Source organism: Crocodylus porosus, unplaced genomic scaffold (assembly GCF_001723895.1).
Source record: "Crocodylus porosus isolate Cpor-Errol unplaced genomic scaffold, CroPor_comp1, whole genome shotgun sequence".
In the NCBI taxonomy this organism is placed as follows: domain Eukaryota; kingdom Metazoa; phylum Chordata; order Crocodylia; family Crocodylidae; genus Crocodylus; species Crocodylus porosus.
Window position 1 is genome coordinate 102,374,556 of NW_017728947.1, and position 19,208 is coordinate 102,393,763.

The 19,208-nt window shown below is 43.0% G+C and overlaps 1 protein-coding gene across 1 annotated transcript in view; it reads left to right on the forward strand.

Moving 5' to 3' along the window:
- The window catches only part of ADSSL1 (adenylosuccinate synthase like 1), a gene marked incomplete at its 5' end in the record, with an annotated part of 40,221 nt that extends 21,932 nt beyond the window's left edge, over nucleotides 1–18,289 (forward strand). Inside the window, 11 exons of the mRNA XM_019551162.1 lie at nucleotides 1,638–1,700; nucleotides 2,840–2,890; nucleotides 4,018–4,084; nucleotides 5,529–5,636; nucleotides 5,996–6,077; nucleotides 6,527–6,653; nucleotides 7,300–7,454; nucleotides 9,344–9,468; nucleotides 12,537–12,634; nucleotides 14,868–15,017; nucleotides 17,387–18,289. Coding sequence (XP_019406707.1) covers nucleotides 1,638–1,700; nucleotides 2,840–2,890; nucleotides 4,018–4,084; nucleotides 5,529–5,636; nucleotides 5,996–6,077; nucleotides 6,527–6,653; nucleotides 7,300–7,454; nucleotides 9,344–9,468; nucleotides 12,537–12,634; nucleotides 14,868–15,017; nucleotides 17,387–17,439 — 1,079 coding nt within the window. The remainder of the gene's footprint in view (nucleotides 1–1,637; nucleotides 1,701–2,839; nucleotides 2,891–4,017; nucleotides 4,085–5,528; nucleotides 5,637–5,995; nucleotides 6,078–6,526; nucleotides 6,654–7,299; nucleotides 7,455–9,343; nucleotides 9,469–12,536; nucleotides 12,635–14,867; nucleotides 15,018–17,386) is intronic.
- Nucleotides 18,290–19,208: the final 919 nt, after the last annotated feature.

Consider the following 19,208-nt stretch of genomic DNA (forward strand, 5'->3'; position numbering starts at 1 on the left):
ACTGCCTCCCCACACTGCCGGCCCATGTTCGTCTTGGAGTCAGTTATGACTCCAAGATCCTTTTCCACCTCCGTGCTGACAATAGGTGTTGTTCCTTTAATATGGGATTAAATTAATTTTTAAAAATATTAAAAATTGCTAAGGTACTAGATTGCTGAATTACTCGATTTCATATAAACAAAAATTAAATTACAGGTTTAAAAGTGGGCAGAGAGTGAAGGTGCATATAAGTGTTACGTATAGCTAAGGGTGATCTAAATGCTTGAGCGTGCAGCATCAGATGAGACCTAACTGTAGACTGGCATCAGTTAACCTGACCTAATGAATACTTGTATGTGTCCCTAGCACAGCCCTGGGGCTGTGCTATTTTTACATCCCCAACCCTAACCAAGCTGTTTGGCCCCCTGACCAACACACCTCCAGATCAGGTGGCTCCCTGCTGGACATGGAAGTCCCCTCCCCAGGATCACCCTTCCCCCCAGCACCTTGCTCCCACCAGTGCCTCGCCCCGACCCCTTTCCCCTGTTGCCCACACACCGCCTTTCAAGTGGCAGTGAACGCTTGCATGTGGTGATCCCAACCTAGATTTGGCGGCTTAAACTAAGCCATCAGAACCTGAGCTGCATCCCATGAATGCTTGTCTGCACCCTTACTATGCTGGGGCCCTTGGTATCAGCCCGTGTGCCAGCATTTACCCTGTAACAGGAGCTTAGACCTCAGTGAAACAGGCCTAAGCTGTCTTAATGTCACATACTGAGGGGCATGCGTGCACATGGCCACTGTGGAGCAGCTGAAGCCCAGTAAATCCCTTCTTATTAACTCACTGTAATTTGTGCAGCTCTCTATACCCTTAGATTCATGTCTAGGTTTCACTGTCCTTTTATTTTCCAAAACTTTGGAGAGTCTCAGATATGTAGTCCTAGTTCTGGCAAATATTCGCTATAACATTAAAATATATCAAAACTATTTCCCTGGTGACATTTGGTTTACTCTGTTGCTAGTTAGCATGGAAAGTAATTAACGACCAACCTCTAGTCAGCAGAGAAGTTGCATTTCGTTTGCTTCTAGGAAAAAGTAAATAGCAGCTGTTTCCATCTCACTATAGCTCTAATCCCTCCCCATCTCCAGTACACCCTCTGTATTGCTTACGGAATTTAATTTGAAGCTTCATAGTAAAGAGAAGGGATCGCTCATATGTCAGAACAGCTATTTTGAGCTGAGTCTAAAGGACATGCAAATATAGAAGAAGATTTAAAGTAAGAACTGTCCCTGGTATAATCTGTTGTCTTCTTTGATCTTACACTAATAAAGAATTTGAGACCAAAGGCCTGATTCAGTGCCCACTGTAATGAATGAAGATAATCTATGGACCTCAGCTGTTTGTGGATCAGGCTCCAAATACAGATGTAGGCAGGTAAAATGGTTGAGATTTCAGTAGGCTTGTACCCCTTTACCCCAAACCTGGATTTGGTCTTAATAGTTCTTGAAGCCAGTTAGTGATGAGCGCATGATAACCTTACGTCCTAGCAGTTTTTAGTAATATTTCAGTATTTAAAAAATGAGGTTTATGTCATTCATTTAGAAGAATAGCTATTCTATTTCCTGCCTTTAAATCATTCTTTTGTGTGTTTCCAAAGGTAATGGGGTGGTTATACATTTACCAGGCTTGTTTGAAGAAGCTGAAAAAAACGAGAAGAAAGGTTTGTGTTAAACAGTTCTTTAAAATGGTTTTATACTGACAGCTAAATCTTAAGTTCTTTCCAGACCCACATTTCGACTTTTTGCGACAAGTGTTCTGTACTGCAAATTTCTTGCCTTAAAATCATTAAGAAAAAATTACTGAAAAAATGTTCTGTTTCATTTGTCTGGACAAATATCTAAGAAGGAGCCTCTAAATTTTATGGGTACAGTCATTTGGTGCCACAACAGATAATAGATATAGATTGAAGTCCTGGTTCCAATGAAGTCAGTGATAAAACTCCTGTTGACTTCAGCAGGACCCGTAGTTAACCCCCAGTTCCTATTTCCCATCTCCTAAGAGTACATGTCCATTCTGTGCTTTGCGGACACAAGTTTATGGTACAAACTGATTCTGATGGACCAGGGATATCAAAAATATGGCCTATGGAGTTCTGTCATCCAGCCTGCGATGCTGCCTGTGGGTCACAGACCAGCACTGCATGCTGTATGCAACACGTGCTAGCTCTGGCCCCGCACACTGCATACAGCAGATAGTCTGGCATGCACAGCGCATGGGGCCAGCCCAGGGTGCACACTGCATGCACTGTCTGGGCTGTACCAGCCCCACAGGCTAGATCTGGTGCACGGGGCTGGTCTGAGCCAGGTTTGGCCCATGGACTGGCCCTGTGCCCCCCCCATCCATCCCATGGGGCCAGATTAGGTTGACATCCCTAACTGTAGACAGTTAATCAGGACTCTGTTCCTTTTTAATGAAAGAAGCAACTAGCATCATTAACAACAGAGTGAAAAGCTTTTGCCTAAATTTGTAACAATTTTGACTGCTGATTAGCTGTACGACATTATAAGCACATCTTGATACTATTTTTGTCCATACCAAAATAAGAAAATACAGTCCCCAGGTGAAAGCAGTCAATGTGGAAACAGTCCATTAGCAGAAAATGGTAACGAAGGAACTGAATAGTCAGCCATGGCTTAACCAAAATAACTTTCCCAGTGTTTATAATAAACTAGGTTTCTAGGTTACAGCATATTTAATAAGAAAGGGAGCTAGAAGAAAGATAAAGAAAAACTAAAAGTAAATCAAGTATAACAACAGGGGAATATAAACTTTAAAATGTATGTGTATATTTTCTGGCAGGTTTAAAGGACTGGGAGAAAAGACTCATTATCTCAGACAGAGCACATATTGGTAAGAATTTTACAGAAGTGGAGATCAAAGATAGGGAAAAGATTGAGAGAAAATGCAAATGAAAGATCCCAAAGATGCTTTCAAAACTGCTTCGTTTCTGTGCAATTTACATCTAAAATATTGTTTTTTCCCAAGTTGTATAAGGTGCACCTAAACTTTATGCATCAGATATTAATGGAATTGGTAGTATCCAACAAATAAAACTGAACTGTTGTTTGCTAATACTCTGTAACAAAACAGTGACTTTGTTTTCATGTGAAACGAGCAGTGAACAATTAGAAGTCACAGTGGCTTTTTTCCCTCCAGGAAGATCCACAGTGACCATGTAGGAACCATCATTTATGTATTATGATTAGGGACCTATTTAAAATAGTGGTGAGACAAAGAGTTTCTATGGCCTGTAGAGCCAATTTTGCAAGCATTTCTTGGTAGCCCTGCCTCTCAGTGCTGATGGGCAGAGAGGCCCCTGGGAGGCAACGAGGTGGCAGCCACTGTCTTGATTCCTGGCTGCCCTTTGTGCTGCCCGCCCCTTGGTGCTGATTGACGGAGAAGCCCTGGCAGAAGGGTGAAGGGATGAGGGGGCAGCCACCATCATGTCTGCTGGCTTTTAGGCTGCCCTGCCTTGGCACCTTCCCCTCCTGGCAGCAAGGACCACTGGCTCCCCAGCATTTTATTTTTATTCAGTTTTTTTTTGATGATTTTTTTGATTCTGTGGACAATTCTGGATTTTGTGGTTTCCATGAAATCCACAAAACCACAAATGAAGTAGGTTTCTAATTATGATGCTTAAAAATTGACTGGCCCCAGGAGCATGAGATAAACAAGAGTAGGCCTGTAAGATCCCTGTGGAGTCACTCTAGGAAACTGAGACACTCTCTCCATCCAGAGGATGACGAGACAGAATCACTCCACATAGCCCAGAGGTAGATAATAAGAAACACCAAGCACGGAGGTGTATCTAAACTTCTTCCTCTCTCGAGCTTAGGCACCCAAGTCCTGTTTTGATGCCTATTCAGTTAATCTGGATTTGGCCCTTAGTTCTTAAGTTGTAGATATGTCTGATTTTTTTTTAAATGTTTTTCTGCCTTGATTCTCACCTTGTTCCTTTGGTTTTTGCTGCTGTGCAGTGTTTGACTTTCATCAAGCTGTTGATGGACTTCAAGAAGTACAACGCCAAGCACAGGAGGGAAAAAAGTAATTATATATCAATGCTTTTATCCTGTCAATAATGTTTCAAATCTGGAAAGCTGGTATAATTTTTTTTTAAAGCAGTCCACTATATTATGATCATCCCCAGTGGCCACTCACAAACCCACTGGAAACTGGAAGCTTGGGACCAGCTCATAATAATGTCCCCATGGGCCCCTACCAGTGACTTCTAGTTTTGGAGTGTGGTTGCAAACACAGGTCAGTGGGGCAAAATGGGGCACATGGGATGGCTGGGATATGCCACCCCCCAGGGTGTGGACAGTCCCATAGAGGACCGAATTAGAACTGAAATGACCTTGGCCTAAAATAAATAGGATGAAATTCAGCAGGGACATGTGGAAAGAACCTCACTTAAGAAGGAACAGTCAAATGCACAAATACAAATTGGAAATGATGGGCTAGTCTGCAGTACTGCAGAAAAAGAGTTACAGTGGATCACAAGCTGAATATGTGTCAATGATGTAATACAGTTGCAAAAAAAGCTAATGGCATACTGTTCACAGGAGAATTCATGTGCAAGTCATGGCAAGTTATCCTTCCACTCAATTCAGCACTGGTGAGGCTTCATCTGGAGTACTATCTATGTTCATCTCCCTTCAAGAAGGATATGGACAAATTGAAAAGAGTCAGAAGGAAAGCAACAAACATGAGAGGTCTAGAAAACATGACATCCAAAGAAATGTTGGAAGATTTGGGTTTGTGTAGTCTAGAGAAGAAAAGACTGAGGGGAGGCTTAACAATGAGAGGCAGATGTTCTCTGTATCCAGAGAAAACAAGACAAGCAATAATGAACTTAAATTGTAGTAAGAGATGGAGGTTGGACATTCAAAAGAACTGTCTAATTATGGTGGTGGTTAAGCACTGGAACCATTTGCATAGGTCCCCTAAGGAATAGTAAGAGCAGGGCTGAGAATGAGGTCCTTTATAAGGCTGGCCACCCACTTTGCTGTTCTCTTCCCAGCTTATCTCATTTGCACGCAAGGATTAGTCCTTTTCTGTACAGAGAGTTAACGATAGAAACAGTGAATATCTTTAGTTATAAATAGGTTCGAAAAGGGAGTTGGCAATCTGTAGCGCATGAGCTGCATCTGGCTCACCAAACAGTTATGTCCCGCCTGTGATTCTGTGGCAAGGAACAATGTCTGAAATTCATTAGGAATATAACGGGGAGAATTACAGCAGCTTGATGGCAGTGCAGCAGGGGAAAGTAACATTGGCAGCTGGGTCAAAACCAGCAGTCCACCAAGCTCCTTTAGTTTGGCCTGCAGCTCCTAAAGGGTTGCCATCCCCTGGGTTACAGCTTTCTTCATAAAAATATGCTTCTCCATTTCAGAATACTTCTCTAATAAGCAGCATATAGCAGAGTTCTGATAAAATTTCCTGATATAAAGCATGTTTTGTGAACACACGTTTTTCATCTTTTTATTAGTATTGGCACAACAAAGAAAGGCATTGGACCAACATATTCTTCCAAAGCTGCAAGAACAGGCCTTCGTGTTTGTGATCTGCTTGCAGATTTTGATGAATTTTCTTCCAGGTACAATTATTAACACTTCTAAAATAACATATTAAGATAAGGTACATGTGGATGACAGCTTTGCTTTTTATAGGGGACACTTTTTAAAGTGATATGTATGAGCTTTGTGCACGTATCCTTTAAACTAAATACTTCCACAATTTCCTGCCACATTTTTTTTGTGTGCTGTATACAGTGTCCAGTCATTTTAAATATACTAGATGTTAGCAGATGTTGTTTTACACTTGTACAGGAGTTGCATGTCCTTTCACTGTATAGCCATTCCATATCTTATATCATGTGAACTGAATTGTTGCCAAGATTTTTCAAGCAGATGATCAATGAAAGTGCTGCATACTTCATTTTTGGACGTTTTACAGATTCAAAAATCTCGCACAGCAGTACAAGTCAATGTTTCCCAATTTGGAAATAGACATAGACGGGCAACTGAAAAAGCTAAAGGTAAAGGTTTCACAATTTTTGTTTTAATTTGGGGGCATTTAAAAAAAAAAAAATCAAAGCTTCAAAGTAGAAAAATATTCAAATAATAGGTCAGTCCATTCAAAAGCGTCCCTGAGCTGCTTCTTATAAAAAAAAGCCCAAAAAATTAATTCAAAATGAAAACTACACATTTGAAAAATGAAAGGACATTAAAGAAATGCATACACTCATAAATAATCATACAATATTTGGCTACAGTAAAATGTGTTTTGCAGTAGAATGTCTTCTAGTCAGGAGTATGAAAATAACCGTAAGATATAGAAAGGCACTGTTGTATTTTACAAGAGAAATGTAGTTTTGAGCCTATCATGTTAGGGTTACTTGTGAGTTTTCTGTCACAGATGACCACACTGTGCAGCCACTCTTCTAGCACTGTTTGGTGAAACTGGTATTTCTACTGAAACTTTCAGGGATATGCTGAAAAAATAAGACCAATGGTCCGAGATGGTGTTTATTTTATGTATGAAGCTCTTCATGGGTCCCCAAAGAAAATTCTTGTTGAAGGTGCCAATGCAGCACTACTTGACATTGACTTTGGTAAGTTAAGGAGATTTAACTCCTGAGAGATGGTTTGTTTTGTCTTTGCATCAGCCTTGCTTACAGGAGCAAGTCAGAAAAAGTCCCTATTGTGTGGACATCATGTAGACTGAAGAGCCTTTTACTGCAGCCCCTCTCTGCGAGATCTACAAGACAGCAGAGCTGTCTGATCCAAGGAACTGGAAGGCCTCATACAGCCTTCGGTGCCATGCTGTCTAGGGCTGGCACCAAAACCCTTTCTGTGATATGTAAGTTCATGGAAACACTCCTCTGTACAGGTACTTTATGAGCAGCCCCATCACAGCCTCTGTGCTTTATATGAGTGGTGCTGAGGGCTTCATGAATTTAATCTTCACAGCCAGTCTTAAATCAGGTGGAAGGGATGTATGCATATGACTTCATGCACTGGGGCATACTTCACTGTGAAAAGAATGGAGCCCAAAGCATAAGAAAACCTGTGATTTTCTGTAATTGTCAGAACGAGCATCTTAGGCACTCTAATACCCCAGTTACATGATGTAGGAGCCCCAGTCTGGAAAACTAATTCATGTGAAATACCCTTTACATTGCTAGGGAGGAATGCCTTTGTTTTTCATCTCCTTGGAAACAAGACTGCATCTGCTTTAGTTTGTTTTCTTCTTGGCAGGCACATACCCATTTGTGACTTCATCGAACTGCACCGTGGGTGGTGTGTGCACAGGACTCGGTGTTCCTCCCCAGAACATTGGTGAAGTATATGGCGTGGTGAAGGCCTACACCACAAGAGTGGGAATTGGAGCCTTTCCCACTGAGCAGATTAACGTAGGTTTGACAGTACAGCACCAAATCTGTAGAGCAGGGGTTGGCAATGTTTTTGGCTGAAGTGCCAGAAACACCCCAACCCTGACCCATGTCTTGACATGGTGTGCCAGAAGCAGACTGTGGGGGAGCTGCTAAGGGCCCGATCCTTGTTGATGGCAGTGGCTGCATGTGAACCTCTGGGCCAGTGGTGGTGGAGGGGCTGGGGTTGCACTGCCCCAGCCCCTTCCATGCCCTGCACCCCAAGGTATGCATGCAGTCACTGCCAGCATGGAGCTGATGCCAGGGCCCTGGAGCCCAGTGCAGCTGTTGCAGGCTGCCTGCTAAAGCTTCCTAGAGCCTGGGCCAGCTGCACACAGCTGTACTGGGCTCCAGAGTCCTGGCACCAGCTCCACACCGCTGCCTGGTGCACATGTGCCTCAGAGCAGATGGTGGGGGAGGGGCCTGGGGTAGCACAACCCTGGCCCCTCCCCTGCCATCCACCTCAAGGCACGTGTGTAGACACTACTGACATGGAACCTGGCCAAGGACTCTGGAGCCCAGTACAGCTTTGGGCAGCTATAGCAGGCAGGCAACAGGCTGCAAACAGCTGCACGGGGCTCTGGAGCACTGGCACTGGCTCAGTGGCAGTGGTGACTGCATGCAACTCTCCAGATAGATGGTAGGGGAGAGGCTGGCGTTGCACTGCTTCAGGCTGCTCCCCCACTGTCTGCCCAGCGGGGTGCATGCAGCTGCTACTGGCACAAAGCCCAGCTGGGGCTCTGGAGCCCAGTGCAGCTGTTTGTAGCCTCTCAGCTGCAGACAGCCCAGTTTATGGGTAGCTTCTGCCAACCATAGAGCCCAGGCTGCTTGCAGCAGGGCTTGCAGCCTCCCAGCTGCCTGCTGGCAGCAGCCTGGGCTCTGTGGCTGGCAGCAGCTACCCAAAGCCTGGGCTGGCGATGGTGTGCCAAGCAAAATGGCCTCATGTGCCATGCTCTGGCACACATGCCGGGGGTTGCCAACTCCTGGTGTAGAGCAACCAAGAAATAAGGTCAATAGGACTGAACACTTAAATAACAAGGTAATGGGGTCCTGGTGATCTGTAATTGCCAGCATAACTCTTGATGTTACATAGCAGCATCAAGAGATCACATTCACGAGAGCAGTTGAATTACACAATGAACTTAGACGTTTATATTTAAGGAAAGGAAATACCATTACGATGATAGTGTATTACAGTGCCTTGGTCTAGCATAACAAATAGCGTGATACAGATGCTATCATTTTATCTGATGGCCATGAGTGCATTACTGTAGCAGTTGTTTACTGTAGGCCAGAACCTTCAAGCCATACTCAGGCATAACTCCACTTAACTTCAGTAGGAGTTTTGACTGTGTGTGGACTTGAAACTACAAGATACAGTCCCATGTCTAAGGGTTGGAGATGTTCTGAATGATTTAAAAAACAGCTGGTGTGTTCTTCAGCCAATCATGTACAAGCTTATAAAAAAGTGTATTTTTAGTGGGGGTGAGGACAAGGAGGATTTCAAGGGGCTGACGGTTTGCTTTTTAAGGTGTATGTTGTATTTACATTGTCAAGGAGCTGCATAACTTCATTTAAAAATGAGTTATCCACCTATCAGCCAAGTCACTGGTCTAGTCTAGTTCTAGATGAAGGTGACCATAAACAGACACATTTAAAGAGTATTTTGGAAACAACCTTTCCCTGCTAATTCCTCTGCTATACCAGCTTCCACAGATGGAGGATAGTAGTCCCTAGTGACATTCCTTTTAAGAGAACTAAAATTTGCTATTTAAAAAGAAAAAGAAAAATAAATAAGTTGCCTGTGCTGGCTAATGTTTGTTCCCTTTATTGGTGAAACACTATCAGTGTCTGTCTTTCTCCTCTTGTAGGAAATTGGAGACCTCTTACAGTCCCGAGGCCATGAATGGGGTGTAACCACAGGCAGAAAAAGACGCTGTGGCTGGTTAGACCTTGTTATTTTGAAGTATGCTCATATGATCAACGGATTCACTGCGTAAGCATCACAGATTTTGCGCTACATTTGGAGCTGATAATTTTGCTCTTTGTGGAATAAATATGTAGGTAACGTTAAGATCAGTCCAGTTAAGTGTTACAACCAAGAATGTGATTTAATAGAATATTGTCATAGACACGTCAGTCTCTGGCTGATAATATGTTTATTCTTGAAGCGGGTGATGCAACAATATTCTGATAAGGTTTTTGGTTTTTTTTAAACTTTATTTATATCAACTGAATGGGATGGAGTGAACAAAGATAGATTTTGCTACAGTTTTTCATTATAACATTCTTGACCTAATACATTCCATATGGCTTAGGTCAGGGATAAGCAAAATATGTCCCGCAGGCTGAATCTGGCCAACAGATTTGATCCAGCCTGCGGGTGGATAGCCGCCAAGTAATAGGACGTGGCCTATGGGTACGCACCAGCTTCAGCTGCTGTATGGTGCTGGGCAGGCAGGCAGCAGTGCTTCTGTTCAGCAGCATCAGCTGTGGACCTGGGCAGGGCGGCAGTGCCAGTTGTGGATGCTGCTAGTCGGTTCAGGAGCTCAGACGCAGAACCTGCCTTGGTTCTCCACAGCTGACATCGCCGTCCTCCCAGCACAGTGGAAGCTCCCACACAGCAGCAGCAGCTGTGGACCCTGGCATAAGCTGCTGTCACACCAGGTGGGGGCAGTGTCAACTGTGGACACCGCTGGCAGGGTCTGCGTCCAGGCTCCTGAACCTACAAGCAGCATCCCCAGCTGATGCTGCTACCAGTCCTCTACAGCGAACTACAGATCCAGTGTGTTCTGGAAGAAGAGGGGAGAAAGGAAGAGAGAAGAGAAGAAACAGAGAGAGAGGGAGGAGAGACAGGGAAAGAAAAGAAAAGAGAGAGAGAGAAGAGGGAAAAGAGAGAGAGAGAGAAAGATGGATGTGGCCCTGGACAGGTTCCCAAAACTCATTAAGTGGCCCTCCAGCCAAAATAATTGCCCACCCTTGACTTAAGTCCTGATCTGAAGTGAATGAAAAGACTCTCATTCACTCCAGTTAGCATTGGAACAGTTTCTTACAGTAGAGACTTGGAGAAAATAAAGCACATGTACCCTCAATAAAGTGAACATTATGGCTCAAAGTGCACAGTAGTCAGTACATGTTTTTTTCCAGTATTGAGGGAAACCATTTTTCCATATGGCTATGTTAAAAAAAGAAACAGTTTTTAAAAAAACTGATTAAAGGGCCGAGATTTTGTTGATATTTAAGATGGCCAGGCAACTTGAATGGAAGACAGGTTCAATCACCGGTTTTTAAAATTTTAAATGTATTTTGAAATTCCATTTTTGAGGAAGCATTGACTGCTTGATGCAGGTATTTCAGATCATAACACTGTCAAGCTAAATTAAAGCTTATGCGCATCTGTACACGTGCTCTGAGGTGGGGAGGGGGTATTTTAATTAGAACAGCTCTCAGGTGTCACTCTACTTAAAAATGGCCGGCAGTGTCTCGTGTTCAGCAGGGGACACTGAATACACGAGACACTGCGGCACGGGGGAGTGTTCTGATTCGAGCTCTTGAGCACACTCAGCTCTGATGCACTCTAATCAGAATGTGTCAAAGCACCTGTAAAAGTGCCTATATCAGCTTGTGGCTAGTGCTAAACATAACAGCTAACCTGAATTATTGCTATGAAGTTTAATTTTAAAATGTAACATCGTTTTGTACATTTGAATTTTATGTAACAAACGTCCACTAAAAATATGCCCATAATTTACAGACTTGCATATTGGTCAATGCAAAAGGGCTTCATATGCACAAATACTTGAACCTGCAAATTTTACAGCTGCATATATAGCGATTGCTGAAAATTTGGCCAGGTAGGTTTACTTCAGCCTTGCAAAATTAACCTTTTCTGCCAGCCTGGTGGAGTAATTATTTTTAAAATATACATTTTATCAGTCAAGAAACCAATAAATGAAACAAACTTGGTTCACTATTTTTTTTTAAAATAGAGTATTTACCTAAGTCATGCTTTTCTATCACATATAGAGTTCCCATTTTGTGGAAGTATTATTAAAGAATGGTTTGGTTCCCTTCTTATTTCAATGACATGTAATCACTACTCTTTTGTTCAGACAGCTGTATCAGTACTGCAGACCTTTAACACATAGGTCACAAGGGAAAGTTGATGCTGCAAGCAACGCAAAGAACAAGTAGCCCAGTGCTTGTCCTTTCTCCCCCAAATCTTTCCAGACAGTCCTCACATTTTTAGTCTTATCCTCCTTGACCCTGAGTAAATGTAACTGTGAAATGCACACATGCCTGGCCAGATGCTTAGATGTTTGACCTTTATACCCGCTGAGGATCTGGCATGTTAGTTTTAGAAGTGTCTAACGCCTGCTTTAAAGTGCAGTCTGTCTTAAAAAGTATCTCCGTGAAATGGCTTCTTGGCTGCCTTGTTTGTCTTTTGATGACTTCTTTATGAAATGTTTCAAGCCAAGAAGTAATTGAGAACCTTTTTAACTTATCCAAGGACCTGAACGCTAGACTGGAAATTCTTCTTATGATGTATCATCAGCAGTAATGAAGACTCTCTAAGACAAATGATGCTGTGAGGGGTAACTGATTAGCCCTGTACCTGGAATTTAATCAAGAATTCTCTTGGTACATAAAACCCAGCTCTTTCTCTCTCAGTCATGTCAGTTCTACATTGATAACAGGAATAATTAGCAGTATTAAGGTAAAGGGATAATGACTGTCCACAAACAAGGCTAGAAGTGATAAATAAAAGTGCCGTTTTACTATCGAGTTTTCTGGGCAGAATTGCATTTTAAACGATACAGTTAGTAGTGTTTGTTATGAGCAGCTAAGTGTTTGGAAGTAAAGCTTGGTAATTCGGTTTTCACAGAGGCATGAATTCAGTTAAGAAAGTTATTATTTTAATATATCTGCATATTCCTGTTTACCGGGCTGGCTGAGCTTGGTCCATGAGCACAAAAGTAGAAAAAGCAGGTGGAAGGGATTAAAGATGATGATGATAGAAGGATTTATTGTGTGTGTAACTTTATCCCATGTTTCTCTGAACAGTCTGGCATTAACAAAACTGGATATTCTGGATGTCCTTGATGAGATTAAAATTGGTGTTGCTTACAAACTGGGTGGAAAAAGAATTCCATATTTTCCAGGTAATGTTGAAATATTGCTGTTTTTCTCTGCTTTCTGTCAAGTGGTTTACACTTAAAAAAATTAGAGCTGATCTCTGTTTTTTGCCCTACACCTTACAGAGGACTGTACAGACATAGAAGGTGGGTGTAAAATACTCCCAAATCAGAATAGTAGCATTTTACACTTACAAGATGCTACATTGCCATAGCGAGACGCTATGGTGACACACCTCATTGCTACGGCGACGTAGTGTCAGCGGACACAACCAGTGATGCTACACTACTGTCCAGGAGCTCATTGCTACTGTGTAGTAGGGTTGGAAATGACCCATGCGCCGCCAGGACCACACAGTAGCAGTGCTGCACAGTCATTTAGTGCAGTACCAACTACGCAGTTGGGCACACATGTAGACATGTCCACTCTACGAATTGTTACACAAGGTGTGGGTTGACAGAAATTCTAGCCTTTGGCCCTGTGTGTACAGCCCTATTGAATTTTTGTTTCATTACAATTTACCAATGCATTTTAATGTCTGATGAACAAGAGTTGTGGCTAGAGGAGCGTGTCAGTGTCATAATGTTTTGCCAAAGAAAATGAAATTGAAAATGAGGTTTTATGTTATGAAAGATGAGACTGATGCAATCAGGGCAAAGTTGTTTGTTGGATGCCACTATACTAAGCAGCAATCAACATGTAAGTTAGTATATATTTGCTGCAATAGTATTTCTGTTAAAACTTTTTGGCTTTTGTTTAAAACAATATTTCATCTATTGAAACAGCTTAAAATTTAATGATGTACAACCCTATAAAGTTTGGTCACTCTTCATGCTCCGCTTCTCTTACCCAGATGATATTCTCCAAGTCCAAGGATTCTTGGTTTTTTTCACGTTTGCTCCTTCTCCTGAGAAGCCATACAGTGCTCCAAATTATTTGTGGTCAAGGCTTTAAAAATAACAACCCAGAAGGGTATCATGTGCCCAATTCCCATTGAATTTCAAGCAGGAGGGCTCCCTCTAGAGGTTCTCAGTTTAACTCCTGAATTGACTAAAATGGCAACAGCGAGTAGATACCTCTCACCCATGTGCTATGTTCCCTGGTGCTATAACAGTCCTGTGCCCTGCTGATCATGGTAGAAACTAGCCAAGAATTGCTCCCAGTGAATACAAATACATATGTATTTAGAGTGCTGCACACAACGATCCATTAATTCCACTAGCCCTCTTATCTTCCAGACTAACTACACACAACCTATACTACCTAATAGTACAACACAAGAGCTGTGTCTACATGAGACGCTGACTGCGCAATCATTACTGAGTTACTGTACAGTAGTGCCAACAAATGTCTTTTTTGTGACACTACTGTGCAGTAACATCACATCACGATTGTTGCCATGCGATGCTATTGTATCAGGCTGCTGCACAGTCAGCTTCTTGTGTAGACGCGGCCAGGAACTTCTTAATTTCTAACTTGAACTGAGCAGTCAAAGAAGGCACTAATGACTGAATTACAGCATCTGTTTCACTAAACTGCTCCGCCTCTGACTTGTGCTGCCCAATGGCCAGCTTCAATAGGAAGAATGGAAGCTAATCTAGCTACTGTCTAATCTGTGCCCTGAGCTCTTTGCTGGGAAGCAGGAGATACAGATTCAAACTCCCTCTGAATAAGGGAAGCTTAGAACCTAGGTCTTTTGCTCCCTGGGTAAGTGCCCTACCCAGTAGACTACTGGGTTAAGTAGTAGAAGGGCTGCCTGTGGCAGCAAACATCTGCATGCTTTTTCTGCAGCTAAAATGTTGGGATTTGCTCAAAGTTTTATGTGCATGCCTGGGTGTTTCTGTTCCCCCAAGTAACTATACACCCAGAGTGCAGCATATGGAGTATGCCTAGAAGGGAAGTACCTGAAGGATCTTGATCTAGGGATTCCATTTTTGCCATTGCTTGTGGAGCTGACCTGACAAAATAAAACTACTGTAGATAATTGTTTCCTTATCCTCCTAAAAATATTACTTCAGCTCTGAAGTCAATTAAATGGAATGTGTCACCAGACCCTTGGGAGTCAGAATGGTCTTTCTCAGGAAGTTTTAATTTATCTTTAAGTATGCAGTAATGAGGGAACAAGTGTTTGACGTTATAATATTACTTTTTCATGCATTGGATTTAAATGTTACCAGACTTTTTTAAGATCAGTCTCCATATCCAAGATCTGTTTATGTGGAAGTATTGTCTTATTCAGTATTAACTGTGTTTCCACAGCTAACCAGGAGATACTACAGAAAGTAGAAGTGGAATATGAAACAATGCCTGGGTGGAAAACTGACACAACTGGTGCGAGAAAATGGGAAGACCTCCCACCCAAGGCACAGAATTACATACGATGTGTGGAAAACCATGTCGGGGTACCAGGTAAATGTTCCTTTGGCTGTGCCCATGGGGATGCCATGGCATGTGAATACAGCTATGTATAAATGTTCAACCCACCTAACTAGGTTGGCCCTTTCTGGGATTGGAGCTGTGGGGACATGCGGAGAGGAAGCAGTAGACCAGATCACAACTATGAACACCAGGGCCTGCATGCTGTGTGCTCTTTCTGCTTCCCTCCTCTTCCCTCCCTGCCATCTTCCACTCACCTTGCTTGTTTGTAGTGAGGGGAGGGCTGCTTCTTTCTCTTTCCTTTCCCCCTCTCCCATTTCTTTGAGCTGCAGGCTGGGAAGAGTATCGCATATAGATGCCTGCACTGGAGCCTGCTGTGCCTAGTGCTGCCACTGTGGCTGATGAGGGTGGTATCAGAGCCATGAGACTGAGTTCTGCCTACAGGAACTAGAAGTTTTCTAGATCTCCTTTGATGCCAGAAGCTAGGCTTATTGCCAGGGCAGGGATCTGGAAAGTATTTCCCCCATACAGCTGAACCAGGAAACAGACATTTAGGTTTTCAGCTTCCGTTTGGCATCCAAAGACAGTTTGGCAGGCTTACATTATAGTTGGCAGTGCCATGTCACTGTGGGGCTAGAAAGTGTCTTGAGTGAGGTTCCTGTAGCTCTGCAGGCTGCCTGGGCACAGCATAGTATACACAGGAATGTGTCACCACAACTCATGCAAAAGGGTTCTACCTCTTTTTTTTTTTTCCTGCATTCAGCCTGGAGAAGGGAGCAGGCTGGAGCAAAGTCAGGATCCCTAGACAGGCTTAAGGAAATTGAGGATACCTGACCTTTACACTCACCCTCATGCTTGTAGTGTTTAAGAACAGCACCAAAAGAAGGCAGCTAGGTACTAGGGTGGCTGTTTCAGTTCACAGATTCATAGATACTTGGGTCATAAGGGACCTCAATAGGTCATCGAGTCCAACCCCCTGCCTAGGCAGGAAAGAGTGCTAGAGTCAAATGACCCCAGCCAGATGCCTATCCAGCCTTCTCTTAAAGACCCCCAAGGTAGGGGAGCGCACCACCTCCCTTGGAAGCCCATTCCAAATTTTGGCCACCATTATTGTGAAGAAGTTTTTCCTGATATCTAGCCTAAATCTGCTTTCAGTTTGTGACCATTGCTCCTTGTTACCCCAAGAGGCGCCCTGGTGAGCAGAGCATCTCCGGTTCCTTGCTGCACCCCCTTAATGAATTTGTAGGCAGCCACAAGATCACCTCTCAGCCTTCTCTTGCGGAGGCTGAGGAGGTGCAGGTCCCTCAGTCTCTCCTCTTGTCCTGTAAGCCCCTAACCATATGAATGGCCTCCTCTGGACCCTCTCAAGTCTATCAACATCCTTCTTGAAGTACAGTGCCCAAAACTGGTCAGACTGCAGTTGGAGTACTGCATCCAGTGCCGCATAGAGGAGAAGTATCATCTCCTTGGATCTGTCTGTCCTGCATCTGCTGATGCACGATAAAGTGCGGTTAGCTTTGCTCATGATTTCGTCACACTGACGACTCGTGTTCATCTTGGAGCCCACTGTGATTCCAAGGTCCCTTTCCGCCTCTGTCCTGCTGAGAGGGTCATTCCCCAGCCAGTAGATGTGCTGGAGATTTTTGCACCCTAGGTGCAAAAAAAAAAACCACTCTGCACTTGTCCTCGTTGTACTGTATGCACTTGTCCTTGTTGGGTATCAGCTTTAAATGAAGTTGCAACCTCAGCATTAAACCACTGTGGGCACGTCTACATGTGCCCCCCATGGTGCAGTTGTTACTGCGTAGTCATTTAGTACTTGCTTTAGGAAGTACTAAACGATGGTGCAGTAACAGCCATTACTGCCCCGCCCTGGCAGTGCAGTTATTTTTAGCAGCTGTGTCGCTGTAGCAACACACTATAGCGAGGTAGCTCATTGCTGCAGCGATGTAGCATCAGCATCACAGTTTGCGCCTGCTGACGCTACAGCGAAGTAGCGTCACATGTAGACCCGCCCGGTATGGTGCGCATGCATCACTGTTCCCTTGTCCACATCAAGTATCTTTACAATCTGACCAAACATGCTACCTGGGGTATAACTAGACACCCTGTCACTCACAATAATGACAGTTAAACATGTAGTAGATGTAGGTCACTCCTCTATTAGCGCTTTGCGTTCATGGTATGTGTTTTCAGTGTCAGTCTGGTCTGTGTTATAGCCCAGCAATACAGTAAGAGAAGAAAATATAAATAAAAACAGACACTTGTTCTCAGTACTTTTAGTGTTGAAGTCTGATCGTTTTGTTCTGACGCGTGACTTAAAAATAGAAAAACGATTAAAATTCATTCAGAATGCTGTTTACACCCAGGAATTTTTCTAATGGTTGTTTTTTCCTCCCTAGTTAAATGGGTTGGAGTTGGAAAATCAAGAGAGTCAATGATCCAGCTATTTTAAACAAACAAAGAACTTCAGTGATGAAAAACACAATTTACTGTTCATCTGTTCCTTACTGCTCCCAAGTTACAGTGGAGATGCTGTTTAAAACCAAAATGTTCTTCTAGGAGATGAGTAGAAACAAAATGCATATTCTGTACTTTCTTATTTTCATTTACCTTTCAGCTTCCAGTAAATGCGACTATTCAATGATAAAAATCTATTTGGTAGCCACTATCACAAGAATTGCAAAAGCATAAAAATTCAGTAACTTGAAATCAAGAACAGGAGTGAAAATATATATATATTTTTCTTTTTAGTTGTGCCATATTACTATTCAAAGTGTTTCACATCCATAGGCAATTATTTCTTCACACTGTTGCCAATATCAAACATTTTCCAATACTTATTAAGCAAATGCAGAACTGTAAAAGCTGGATGTATTCTTCATTGCAGGTTCTCAAAATGTGTCTATAGGTTGGCAGTGATAAGACATAAATTACATTGAACTTTGGCCTTTTATGTAGACCCTCAGTCCCAAAAATAATCCAGTTTGGTAGGCATTTTTAATTCCACAAAGCGAGGCAATCACAATTAGCTGGAGGCCTGTGATTTTTTTTTTTTTTTTTACAGCCTACTAATGTGAGAAAAGGAAAAGTGATTGTATTGGAGAGCAGTGCAAGCCAGTAACTGAGGTAACTTCTGGAGATGGGCCAAACTTGAGACAGGCGACCTGTCTAGGCGTTCCCTCTCATAGCCTCTTTACCAACAGGCACTCCATGTAGGGGCTGTTGGAAGTGCTGTCCTTTCCTCCTGTGCAAAATGGAAGACATAAGAGGAGTGGGTAATGGCTATAAAGGCCCTAAGGCCACAGAAAGTATCAGGGCCATTGGAGCCAACGTAATATGGTGCACCCTCTCTATGAACTCAACGTTTGTTCATTAAAATCCCTTGTGGTTCTCGCCACTTAGAGGTGGGTGAGTGATGAAGAACCAGGGAGCAGCAGCGCTGTATGCCATGCTCATCTTCAAACCTCTTGGATTTTCAAGCACAAATCTGTGCATGACTAAATGTTGCTAGGTGGAGCATGAACTCCCCTTCACAGCTTTTGACCCCACTCAGCAAAGTTTAGAGGATGATATATGTCCTTGAGGAGGGAACATATGGCAGCTCAACTCAACAAAGCTTCTTGGGGAGAGAGGAGCCGCATGGAGATCCCCAAGACTTCCAAGGATGGACCTGAATTTCTTCATGAATCCTCAGATTCCTAATTGCTAAAAGGCCACACTCCATACCCCATCTGCATGGCCCGGATCCCTCTTATAGAGGGAAGAATGCAGCAGAAACGGAGATATTCCATAATTTGTGGAATTTCTCAAACCACATTTCCCCTTCTGTGAGTTTTGTTCCACAGAGGGAGAGACTATTTATGGCATTTCTGAATGCTGTGGGGTATATCCAGGAATGGCATCACAGCCCCAGCCAGTTCACGAAGCCTTAATGCCAGGATGTATTTTGTGAAGTTACCCCTTTTTTGAGGTAGCCCTGCCAAGCAGGATGGCATACAAATACTCAGAAATGAGTACCTCAGTACATCTCTAGATTATCACACATATGTTAATGCAGTTTCTCATCTCTGACATTTATCTGGGTAGTCTTTGACATTTAAGGTCTACTTTAACATTTAAGGACAGCCATGGCTGGTATACCAATGAAGTAGTAAAGTACTTCATGTGGTGGGACATATATGCCCTGCTAGTTGTAGTAAAGGCCCTTTGCACCCTCTTCTG